Here is an 11,721-nt window from a genome sequence, read left to right on the forward strand (position 1 = left end):
TAGATGGGTTGCCTTAGTGAAAAGTCGGGAAAGCACTGCTCCGCTGGCTAGGGAACTGGTTTCGGATAGGAGTCATGGGACCTATTCCCTGCTCTTGCCTCTGCTTCCCCCAGCACAACACGGCAGGGATCTCAGCTGGACAGGGACTGTCTCTCGCTGTGTCTATGCAGCGCCTGGCACAATTGGCCCCTGATCTCAGCTTGGCAGGGCCTGTCTCCCATTGGAACTGTGTAGTGCCCAGCACGACAGGGCCCTGATCCCAGCTGGGCAGGGACCCTCTCTCGCTGGGTCTGGGCAGCACCCGGCATGACAGACCCCTGATCTCAGCCTGGGCAAGGACTGTCTACACCTGCATCTGTGCAGTGCCTGACGCCGCTATAACACACATAACAGTAACAAGCAGTATTACTGCAATGCCTTTTCTGTTGTATTGACTTGTACGAGATTTGCATTGTTTTCCCCTTCACCCTCAACTACCTGTCTGTCTGTGTGTCCTTTGACTGTGACTTTCCGTCTCTTCTTGTCTGTCCGGAAAAGATGTAGCACCGTGCAGGCTCTGTCTCCGACACACAAATATTAGCAATAAGTTCTATGAAGTCTCAATCGGGTCCAGGGGAGAGACACACTGGAGCCAGCCCCAGTGGAAACGGCACCTGGAGGCTGAAGTAAGGGGGTCAAGCAAACAGCAGAGACACGGAGACTGGAGATATTGACCTATATCAGTGGTTGCTGGGCAGCAAAAGGGGACAGGTGTCAGTGAGGGGGTGAATTATCGCTAGTGTTGATGATCACAGCCCCTGTGCCAATATAATGGTGCCCCCCCACGGGACGGGAAGGGGGTTCACCCCCCCAGCAATGGCTGCCGCCCCCATGGGACGGGAAGGGGGTTCACCCCCCCAGAAATGGCCGCTCCCCCACGGGACGGGAAGGGGGTTCACCCCCCAGCAATGGCCGCCCCCCCACGGGACGGGAAGGGGGTTCACCCCCCAGCAATGGCCGCCCCCCCACGGGACGGGAAGGGGGTTCCCCCCCCAGCAATGGCCGCCCCCCCAGGGGGATGGGAAGGGGGTTCCCCCCCCAGCAATGGCCGCCCCCACCACGGGACGGGAAGGGGGTTCACCCCCCAGCAATGGCCGCCCCCCCACGGGACGGGAAGGGGGTTCCCCCCCCAGCAATGGCCGCCCCCCCACGGGACGGGAAGGGGGTTCACCCCCCAGCAATGGCCGCCGCCCCCAACACTCTCCCACGCGCGTACGACACTCTAGGAATCTCTCTCTATGACCCCCGGGAGCGTTCAGTCATTGGCCAGCGGATGCGCGAAACGCCTCCCTTCCATTGGCCAGCGAGACACGGAGGCTCCCTGCCATTGGCTGGAGCGTCAGAGGGCGGAGCCTTTCCCGTGCGGTATATAAGGCAGCCCCAGCGGGCGTCCCTCTCTTTTTTTTCCTCAACCGCCGTTGTTGTAGCTGTTGGTGTGAGGTGAGGGCCGCGCCGCGCGCGCGCTCGGAGGGGAGCGGGGCCGGGGTGATGGGCGAGCGCGCGGCAGCCGCAGGGCGCGCGGGGTACGCTGGGGGGTACGTGGGGGGGGCGCATGCGCAGAGGCGGCGGCGAGCTAGGGCCTGTGGCGCGTGCGGCCCCTGGGCCTGGCGCGCGCTGTTGCTGCGGTGTGGGGGAGGGGGGCGCAACACGTGGCCCGGGAGATCCCCCCAGCCCCGTGTGTTGGGAGGGGGGCATCGGGGGGGGTTCGTCTCCCCCCCCCGCCTGTTGCAGCGGGGCCGGGCGTTGCGCAAGGGGCTCCCCGTCGTGCCTCAGTTTCCCCACGTGCAAAGCGCCCGAGGGGCTGCGGAGGGGGGACCAGCTGCGGCCCGCGCCAAAGCCCCCCCGCCCCCTCCCTGCACCCGCGACACGCCCTAAACGCCCCAATGTCCATGTCGGGTCGGTCTGCAGCCCCTCCCGCTCCCCCCCGGGGCGGCGAGCTCTGCTGGCAGCCCTGGGGCCACCGTTCTCCTGCTCGATGTCAGCCTGGGGCCTGTAACGCGGGGCCGTGGCACCGTGCGGTGTAACTGCTGCGCTCGGTGCTGTCCAGACCCAGCACAAGGGCGGCCCCTCTGAGTGCGCGTGGGGCCTGGCTTCATAGCTTGTGTTGGCTGGTCCTGTTGCACCCACCGTGGGCTCCTGGCATCCCGCTCCCTGCAATCGCTCACCCTCATGCCCACGACTCTGCTCCCTGCTCCATATCAGTGTCTGCTGTGCCAGGGGCCCCGCACTGGGCTGTGGGCTGAGCACACCCCGTGCCAGGGCTGCTCAGGTCTCTGAAGGCTTTGTGGGTGCTGTTCTGTCAGCATGGCACAGACGCAGGAGTGGGTGGGTGCAGGATGCAGGCACCTTGGCCTGATGGGAGATGATTGGGGGTGATCCTGGGGGCTTAGTCAGGGAAGACAGGGAGCACCTGTCTGACCCCAGTTCACAGCCTAGGGCCCCCCCCAGGATAAGCTGCACCCTGGGTTTGTGGGGTGGCTGCTGGAGGATCAAGGCCCCATGTGCTTTGGTTGGGGGCGGGTGAGGATGGAGCAGAATTGTCCTGTCTCTTCCTAGCTCATTTCCTTCTGCCTCCTCCCCCAGGGCCAGAGCCCACAGCCTCGGCCAGGATGCCCGTTGCCAGGAGCTGGGTGTGCCGGAAGACCTATGTCACCCCTCGGCGCCCCTTCGAGAAATCCCGTCTTGACCAGGAGCTGAAGCTCATTGGTGAGTTTGGGGGCAGGGCGGGGGCTCAGGCTGGTGCCTGCCTGGGGCTCAGCAGGGGGTGGGGCAAGGGTGATCTCCCCTGACAGGGCTGGCCCTAGGGCAGCATTAGGGGGTGCTGGGCTGTGGGGGGGGGGAGGCTCAGCAGTGGGCACTCTCCCTGGCAGTCAGGGTGGCACTAGGAGGCATTGTGCCACCATTTGCAGCTTGCTTTTTTAGACACAGCATTAATGTCCCAAGGCTTATTTTCTGATCTTTAGGCGATTTATCTCCATTAGTCCAGGCAGTGTTAAACCTGCTGCCTCTAGTCAGTGGGATACAGTCCTGACCCATGTCCCTGCGCTGGGCAGGGAGTCTCTGCATAACCAGCCCCTGCATAACCAGCTCCCATGTCCCACCCCAGAGGTACTGCATCTCAGTGCCCAGTGAGGGGTCCCCATATAACCAGCTCCCACACCCCACCCCAGAGGTGGCTGCCTGTTGTCCCTGTTGGTAACAGCCCTGCTCCTCCCCAGGCGAGTACGGGCTGCGGAACAAGCGTGAGGTTTGGCGGGTGAAGTTCACCTTGGCCAAGATCCGCAAGGCGGCCCGTGAGCTGCTCACGCTGGATGAGAAGGACCCCAAACGCCTCTTTGAAGGTAGGGGGGCAGAATGTGTGGGGGGTGGCATGGTGGGGTGGGTGCTGGGAGCTGGTCTCAGTAGCTGTCTGAAGTTGTTGGGAGGGGAAGAGGCAGGGTCCCTGGGTCTAACCCCCTGTCTCACCGACACCCCCCCCCCCCCCCCCCCCCCCCCCCCCCCAGGCAATGCCCTGCTGCGACGGCTGGTGCGCATCGGGGTGCTGGACGAGGGCAAGATGAAGCTGGATTATATCCTGGGCCTCAAGATTGAGGATTTCCTGGAGCGGCGTCTCCAGACCCAGGTCTTCAAGCTGGGCCTGGCCAAGTCCATCCACCATGCCCGGGTGCTGATCCGCCAGAGGCACATCCGGTAGGGCACATGCCGCTGTGGGTGCGGGTGTCAGGACTCCTGGGTTCTCTCCCTGGCTGAGGGAGGGGAGGGTCTAGTGGGTTACACAGGGTGGGACCGGGTGCTGAGTTCGTGGGGAGGGGCCGTGTGGCAGGCAGGTCAGTGGCCTCGTTCTTGGTGACTGCCCTGTGTCTTCGGCAGGGTCAAAGCTGATCCCAAGGATGTGGGGAGTTTGCCCGTTGCTCCTATCCTCCCCGTGCCTAAAGCTTTGCTCTTGCTGTGTTGTGTAGCCCTCCTGGATGAGCCTGTGAGGTGTGTGGAGCCCCCTGCCCAGTGGGGCAGGCTCCGGCCTGGGGAGCCCCCCAGTCGGTCCAACCCTGCGCTCTGGCTAGCGGGCGGTAGGGCTGCCCATGTCGGCAAGGCTCACTGCGGCAGAGCCGTACACCTTGCGAAGGGCCAGGCTGTTCCACCAGCCCCCTGTGCTCAGGGCTGCTGCACAGGTAACAAGCTGCTGGCTGGTCCCTGCAAACAGGGTTTGGATCCCAGGGCAACCTGGTAATGGAGCTTGGTTCAGTGGGACCTGGTTCTGATCTCGGCCCACCTGGCATCAATCTGGAGTCACTCCTCTTTTGCAGTGGAGGCAGGGCTGGGTTTTGATCTCAGCTGTCCTAGCATCAATCCAGAGGTCACCCCTTTTCTTTGGATGACTCTGGATTCACATCTACCACCAGCAGGAGCTGGCTGGGGCTGTGAGGAAGAGATGGGATGGGACTCTGGTATCCAGGAGCAGCTGATGTGCAGTTGGCTCTGGGGAGTGTCTGGGAGGAGCTACAAGATGGCAAAGGGGTGGGGCATCATCTGCCCCAGGGGTTACATGTTAAATTCTGATTGGGGTCCTGTTGCCCCAGAGCACTGTGGGTAGGTGGCTTCCTGTGCCTGCCCTCACCCCTCTCCCCTTCCCCAGGGTGCGGAAGCAGGTCGTGAACATCCCGTCCTTCATCGTGCGCCTGGACTCGCAGAAGCACATTGACTTCTCGCTGCGCTCACCCTATGGGGGTGGCCGGCCTGGCCGTGTCAAGAGGAAGAACGCCAAGAAGGGGCAGGGCGGCGCCGGCGGGGCAGATGAGGAAGAGGAGGATTAAAGGCCTGGCAACTCCCCCTGCTGGGCAGCCTGCACTGCTGTGTCAATAAATCAGTTTGGAGTGGAGCTGAACTGGGTGGATTGGCCTGTTAGCGGGGTCCTGCCATTGGGGTGTCAGGGCTGCTGTACCCCAGCCTGACAGCAAAGGCTCTGAGTCTTGTGTCTCACCAGAGGGGGGTGCTCTGAGCTGTGAGCGGGAGGCAGCTGTGCACCTGGTGTCAGCGTCTGCTGGGTCATGCGCCCTGCAGCAGGTAGTTCCCCAGCTCTCTGTGGCTGGAAATGAGCCCTGTCCTGCCTGCCTTTCCCCCGCTGGCCTGCAGGCAGCGCTGGCCCTTGGAAATAAAACCACTGCAGACCTGCTGCCTGTTTCCATGCTGGGGGTGGAGGGCTGGAGGATTAACCCTGATCAGGGGCAGGCTGATGAGGGGGTGGAGGTGACTCCCAGGGAGGGGTAGGAAGGGAAAGTAGTTGGGAGCTGTCACAGGGGCCATGGGCCCCAGCTCAGGGCTCCCCCCTCCTGCTGGGGCAACTTGAACAGTGGGAGCTCTAGAAAACTGTCCCCCAGCTCAACAGACACATGGCTGCTGGGTGAGGAATTTGGCTTGTTTGCCATGGGCTGGGATTGGGCAAAGGGGGCTGGGTTCTCACCTTGCTGGCTGTGCCTGGGTGGTTCTAGGATGTCTGAGTTCTGGGGTTAGAGGGGGGTCTTTGAGTGGGATACTCCTCTCTGCCCCCCCTCACTGAGTGGTCCCCTGGGTCCTAGCCCCCCTCCTGCTCTGTGCCCTAATGCTGTCTCAGCCAAGCCTGGGATGGGGGGGGGGGGGAGATTTCCTTCACTGCTCCCTCTTGTCAGCTGGGGCGGGGGGGGGGTTGGTTTCAGAGCTCAAGGGGAGGGAAAGGGCCTGCTCTCTAAGTGGCCTGAGGTTGGACCCCCTTCCCTGCTTGCCTTGCCCGGCCTCTTCTGTTTCCTGCCTCATGGCTCTTGGTGGTGCCAGGCTGCCCTGAGCTCCCCTCCCCTCTGTTGGAAGCTGGCTGTGGGCACCAGGGAGGGATTGTGGGGTGATTCCCTCATCTGTTCGTTCCCACTGGGGCATCAGGCAAATGAACCTTTGTTCTAACTAGGTACGGCTGCTCTTAGCTTGTCCCTGAATCCTCCCAGGCTGAGAAGGGGGCTCTGGCCCTGTCTGCTGGAGCAGCAAATGAGGCAGCAAGCAGCTGGCTGGACATGGGGCAGATACCTGCTATGTGCCTGGTGCTGTGACCCCTGGTGCTGGATCAGCTGGGGGAGCCCCACCCACTAGAGGGAGGCAGGTCCAGGGCCGGCCCTGCTGGGAAATGAGGGTGAAAGGCTGGAGCTGAGCTGGGTTCCAGGGGTGGGGGACCAGCCCTGGGCGGTAATGGCAAAGTGCGGCTGGTGCCCCTGAACGTGGCTGCTGGGGGAATTGAAAGCCGGAGTGGCGGAAGCAGCTGGGTTTTTTCTGAACTGCTGAGGCGGTTTTCAGTAACTTTGCTCCCCCGAGTCAGCGTTTGTGGTGCCAAGAGCCTTACGGGAACAGCTGGGCACGGAAGGGGGTGAGGATGGGGTCATGGCTAGATGTAGCAGCTTCTGGGGTGGGGCGAGGGGAGGGGAGTTTTTTGACAGGAGGATCCCTCAACGACTGCCAGCTGGCAGGGAATAGGGAACCAGGCCTTTCCCCTCTGGTCCCAGGCCTGGGCCTTGCCTGGCTCAGGGGAAATGGGGCTTTTCCTCTTTAGGGGGTGCTGGCTCTGATTTGTGGGTGCTTTGAGGGGCTGTCCCTGCAGCCCCCAGGTCCCAGGCAGCCCCTAAAGCAGTGGTGGGAGGCAGGATGCAGCAGACAGGTTTATTCCATCCCGATGCAGCGGTACAAGACCCCCGTGCAGCCCAGCTGGTGGTAACAGGGCCACAAGCGCTCCTGGCAGGCGACGGGTCCATGCGGTTGGTGTGGCGCCCTCCAGGGGATGAGGTGGGAGCCCCAGCATGGGGCTGCGGTCCAATCTGGCAACCCGGGAATAGTTGGGATGTAGACTCAATGCCCTTCCCAGAGCTGTGGAGAGAACCGAGGAGTCCTGGCTCCCAGCCCCCCTGCTCTCATCACTAGACCCCCCCCTCCCGTCCCAGCTCTGGGGAGAGAACCCAGGAGTCCTGGGTCTCAACCCCCTCATTAGATCCCTCAGCCCCCACCAATTCTTGTGTCCCCCTCCCACTTCTTACCCTGGGTCCCAGCCCTGGCCTGAAGAGCCCCCTCTCCTGTCCACTCCAGGCCTCTCTCCCCCTCCAGTCCCATCTCCCCCACACTCTGGAGCTGCCATGGGACTGGTGCTAATCTGCTCCCCTCCCCCATCTCCCTCCGCCCTGCGTTTTCCATAGGGCAAGGGGTACAGACCCCTTCCCCGATCTTCCTCCTACTGTGCTGGAAAACCCTGGGGTGTCCTAGAGGGGGTCCCACTCTGCGGTTTCCTCCTCTCCCCCAGCTGTGCTGAGAAGGCCTGAGTTACGGGGGGGGCTCCCTCTACCCCACTGCCTCCCATGAACATTGGGGGGGATCCTGAGTGCAGGTTGGGGGTCCCCCCTTGCTCCTTTCTCCTCCCTCTGCGCAGACAGTTCTGTAGGGCCTGGGGCAGGGCCCCCTAGCAGCGCAGGGAGTTGCGTAGGGCACGGGGCACGGGCAGCCCCTCCAGATCGGGCCCCCCGGTCCCTGCCCGGATGCTGGCCCGCACGGCCCGCCGGCACAGCTCCTGCAGCGAAGCCACCTTGCAGCGCAGCGGGCGGGCGAGCGCCAGGGGCTCAGGGCGGCTCCCCTGGGCCTCCAGGTAGCAGGGCCCCCCCGGGTGCCCGGCCTGTGCCAGGTAGTGCTCCACCAGCTGCACCACGCAGGCGAAGGCGGGCGGGGAGGGGGCCCCCGGCTGGGTCTCCAGGTGGAAGGCGGCCCCCTGCTGCTGGATGCGCAGGTTGGTGATGCCGGCCCCGGTGCGGAGGCTGAGGGTGAAGAGGTGCCGGTGGTCGGAGGAGTCGCGGACGAGGAAAGCCCCCGGCGGGTGGGGGCTCAGCAGCCGCTTGGCCTCCGCCCCCGACAGGCTGCCCCAGTAGAAGCCGCTGGCGTCCAGCCGCTCCAGCGCCGTCTCCACCCGCTCAAAGTCCCCGCAGAAGCTGCGGTAGTGGTAGGAGAGGGCGGGGGGCTGTGGGGCGGGGGGCCTGCTCATGGCCGCCGGGGGGTACGGGCAGCAGTGCAGGCAGGGCCAGCACAGCGGGACCATCGCGCTGCCCAGGCCGGATTCTCCTCCCCCCGCTCCCTGCTGAGTCCTCCTGGTCACTGGGGTCCCTCCCGCGGGATCATCTGTGGAGAGAAGTGGGGGTCAATGGGGGGAGCCTGGGGCAGCTCAGGGCAGGCGACTGAGTGATTCTGATACTGGGAAGTTCTCACACAGAATCCAGCACGGGCTATTAATGTTCTTCATGACCTAATGACCCTGGGGCTGGGGAGAGAACCCAGGAGTCCTGGCTCCCAACCCCCCCTGCTCTAGCTACTAGACCGCACTCCCATCCCAGAGCTGGGGAGAAAACCCAGGAGTCCTGGCTCTCAGCCCTCCCACCCCCACTCTAACCACTCTAGGATTGGAATCACCTCCCATTGTAGAGGGATGTGTGTACAGACATACATATTGAGTGCTGGAGATACAGCCTCTCACACACACAAATCACTGACACACACACACAGAGTGACACAGGTGCATACAAGCAGGCTCAGACACACACATACACACAGTCACGTACCCTTAGCATCACCTACAACACCTCCCCCCCATGTCACACTGCAGTCAGCCAGCAACACACAGCAAACTGCACCCCATACAGTTATACACACACCCACACACAATTACAAACACACACTCCCAGAAACACCTCTGCACACCAGCGATACACACACTAAGTTATGTAGATACACACACATAATCACACCCCACAGGAGAACATACCTAAAAATCTATCGGGTGTGTATGTGTGTGTCCCTGCCGCCCCATGCTGGCAGGAATGAGCTCTGCGCTGTGTGTGTGTGTGCGTGCGTGTGCACCCGACCCTCCTGCTGGAGGGGATGAGTCCTGCACTGTGTGTGTTTGTATGCACACCATACACTTCAGACACACCCACAAAATATACGCACAAAACCATACCACCCTCACATTCACACACTTATAACACACTCATCAGAAACCTCATTGCAGATCTACAAACACAACATGTTATTCCATATAATTATACACAAACACTGAAAACACACCCATGCAAACACAAGCATTCACAACAACCCATACGCATGCACCCTCTTACACACGTGTAACACACAAATATGGTAAACACAAAGACAAATATATATCTCCAGTGTGTCTGGTTTGTCTCTGTGTACACTACACACAAAGCATAAGAGGCATAAACACACACACAATATACACAGAGAGTGTGTGTGTGGAACACACTCGTGGACAAAACGTATACATGCACACCAACAAAATATGCAAACATATTCATAACATATATATACAAAATGTACACACACCCACTCAATCCTCCCCACACAAAATGTACATGCACAATCCTCCCCTCCCCACACAAGATGTACACATGCACACACACACGATCCTCCTCACACAACATGTACACACCACACACATGCACATGATCCTGCTCACACACAATGTACACACACACACACGCATACACTCCTCCCCACACAAGATGTACACACTACACACACAATCCTCCCCTTGCAAGATGTACACACCACACACACACACAAAACAAACACATCCATATTCCTCCCACACAAGATGTACACACACACACACACACACACACACACACACACTCTTCTGATCTCGGCCTGCCCCTGCCCCAGCCCAGGTGCCCCAGAGAACAGGGAGCGAATCCCGCTTTGTCTCTGTGTGTGTGTCTGTGTGATGAGGGGGCAAAGGGGAACAAACATTTTAAGGCTGCGCCAAATTCACTCCTGCTCCAACTTCCTCCAGGAAACCCCAAGGCTGGAACAAACCTCCAGCTCCAGGGGAACAGGATCTCTTCTGGTTGGGCCTAAAAAAGAAGAAATCCAGCCAAGATATTTTTTGAAACCAAACTCTTACAAAAAACCTGAACCTATTAAAGTAACGAAGGGCCTGATCTGCATCGCGCTATGTGAAATCTGAGCCCAGTTCTGGGAACCCTTGTACTAAGGCTCACACAAACCCTCCCAGTTCAAGGCCCAGAGCCTGGCACCTATTTCTGCACCCACTTGGATTTGTCCCATCGCTTGCAGCGAAACGCACTCGCGTGCATCACTTCTTTGGAAGTGCCAGGGGCCCAGAGCCAGTGTGATGGGCCCCCGCGGCCTGGGCATCCCAGTTTGAACCCAAGTAACCACATTAAAATGTCTGAAAACCCAACCCGTCAACTGACCCCAGCTAGCAAGTGTGGAAAATCGGGATGGGGTGCAAGGTAATAGGTGGGGATATTAGACAAAGCCCTGAATATGGGCACGGTCTTTATAAAATCGAGACATCTGGTCCCCCATAGCTCGAAATAACTAACCTAAAACCAGTGTTAACCCCCCCTAAACCAACCCAGAAGCTGACCCCAAGTAACTAACCTAAAACCAATGCTAACCCCCCCACAACCCAACCTGGAAACTGACCCCAAATAACTAACCTAAAACCAATGTCAAATCGCCCCCAAACCAACCTGGAAACTGACCCCAAATAACTAATCTAAAATCACTATTACCCCCGCCCCCAAATCAACCCAGAAACTGACCCCAAATAACTAACCTAAAATTAATGCTAACCCCCCACAACCAACCCAGAAACTGACCCCAAATAACTAACCTAAAACCGATGTTAAAAAACAATCCCCAAGCTGTAACTGACCCTAAGTCAGTGGGATATTAACATTAAAGGAATGGCCAAATTCAAAATGTGGCAAAGAGAGAAATAAAAAATCATGACAGTCCAAGGGGGGTGGGGTGGAGAGGACAAAAATGACACTTAAAAAAACATCTGGAGAAAAAAAAATCCAAAGAATTCCTTGAAAAGAGTCATTGCAAAGATCTTCCTTAAAATCAACCAGCCCAAGTTCCCCCCCGCCCCGGCCGCAGGGCCCTTACTAATGCTGACTGGTTGTTATCCTCATTAACAGCCCCCCACTCCTGGAGCAGGAGCTGGGTGTTGCTAAAAGTGCTCTAAAGTCCCATTGTCTTGCCAGCTGCTGTGCTTCGTGGGTGACTGGGGGGCGGGGGTCAGCGGGGCAAATTGGGGGGACAGCTGACCAAGGGTGCCTTAGGTCCAGCCCCCCCAATCTATTTGCAAACTCCCCTGGTTGTAGTTTTTGTGGGTGTTTGTCCACGGCGGCTCCCCCAGGCCCATGAAATAATCTCCCGTTTTAACTCACCCCTTTCTGACCCCCAACCAGTCCGGATTGAGGCGATTTTGCTAGCAGCCCGTGTAGACTCACTCTGGCGTGCTGGGAATGCTACTCCTGGAATCCTCGCAGGGCAGAGGGGGGAGGGAAACGGAGCAAATCAACTCCCCTCCCCCAAGTCACAGGAAAGCCTCCCCCTTGGGGGGTACATCCTGGCCAGGCAGCCGGGCCCCCAATCTCCGGGGGGGGGAGCAGGGCCCCTGGAACGGGCTGCTGCCGGGAAGCCGCTGTAGGCACCGCAGAGGGAAGGAGGAAAAACCACTTTCCCTTTTGCACAAGCAGGAGGCTTGGATGCATGGGGAGTTGTAGGGCTGGGGGGGGGGGGGGGCGGCACAGGAAAGGTTCTACCCCCCTCCCCCCAGCCACCCGGCCAGAGTCTCTCCTGGCC

The 11,721-nt window shown here is 60.1% G+C and overlaps 2 protein-coding genes across 6 annotated transcripts; one reads left to right on the plus strand and one right to left on the minus strand.

Annotated features, from left to right (window-relative positions):
- Window positions 1–2,598: 2,598 nt before the first annotated feature.
- On the plus strand, window positions 2,599–4,921 carry RPS9 (ribosomal protein S9). 2 transcript variants are annotated; one of them, XM_032797340.2, is made up of 4 exons: window positions 2,599–2,745; window positions 3,258–3,380; window positions 3,543–3,729; window positions 4,673–4,921. In XM_032797340.2, exons 1-4 carry the CDS (start codon window positions 2,649–2,651, stop codon window positions 4,848–4,850), a joined length of 585 nt encoding a protein of 194 aa, XP_032653231.1. In that variant the 5' UTR covers window positions 2,599–2,648; the 3' UTR covers window positions 4,851–4,921. The 2 variants fall into 2 exon arrangements, with proteins under 2 accessions (XP_032653231.1, XP_074926824.1); XM_075070723.1 differs by lacking the exon at window positions 3,258–3,380.
- Window positions 4,922–6,697: 1,776 nt separating this feature from the next.
- Window positions 6,698–11,721, minus strand: LOC116834914 (suppressor of cytokine signaling 3-like). Of its 4 annotated transcripts, none has more exons than XM_032797337.2 (3): window positions 11,367–11,721; window positions 9,916–9,953; window positions 6,698–8,205 (listed from the first exon to the last, which is right to left on the minus strand). In XM_032797337.2, the coding sequence occupies exon 3, from the start codon at window positions 8,123–8,125 to the stop codon at window positions 7,499–7,501; it is 627 nt and encodes a 208-aa protein (XP_032653228.1). In that variant the 5' UTR covers window positions 8,126–8,205; window positions 9,916–9,953; window positions 11,367–11,721; the 3' UTR covers window positions 6,698–7,498. The 4 variants fall into 4 exon arrangements, with proteins under 4 accessions (XP_032653228.1, XP_074926826.1, XP_032653226.1 ...); XM_075070725.1 differs by having other exon boundaries at window positions 9,848–9,953; XM_032797335.2 differs by having other exon boundaries at window positions 11,304–11,721.

The sequence above is a fragment of the Chelonoidis abingdonii genome, chromosome 11 (genome assembly GCF_003597395.2).
Source record: "Chelonoidis abingdonii isolate Lonesome George chromosome 11, CheloAbing_2.0, whole genome shotgun sequence".
NCBI lineage: Eukaryota > Metazoa > Chordata > Testudines > Testudinidae > Chelonoidis > Chelonoidis abingdonii.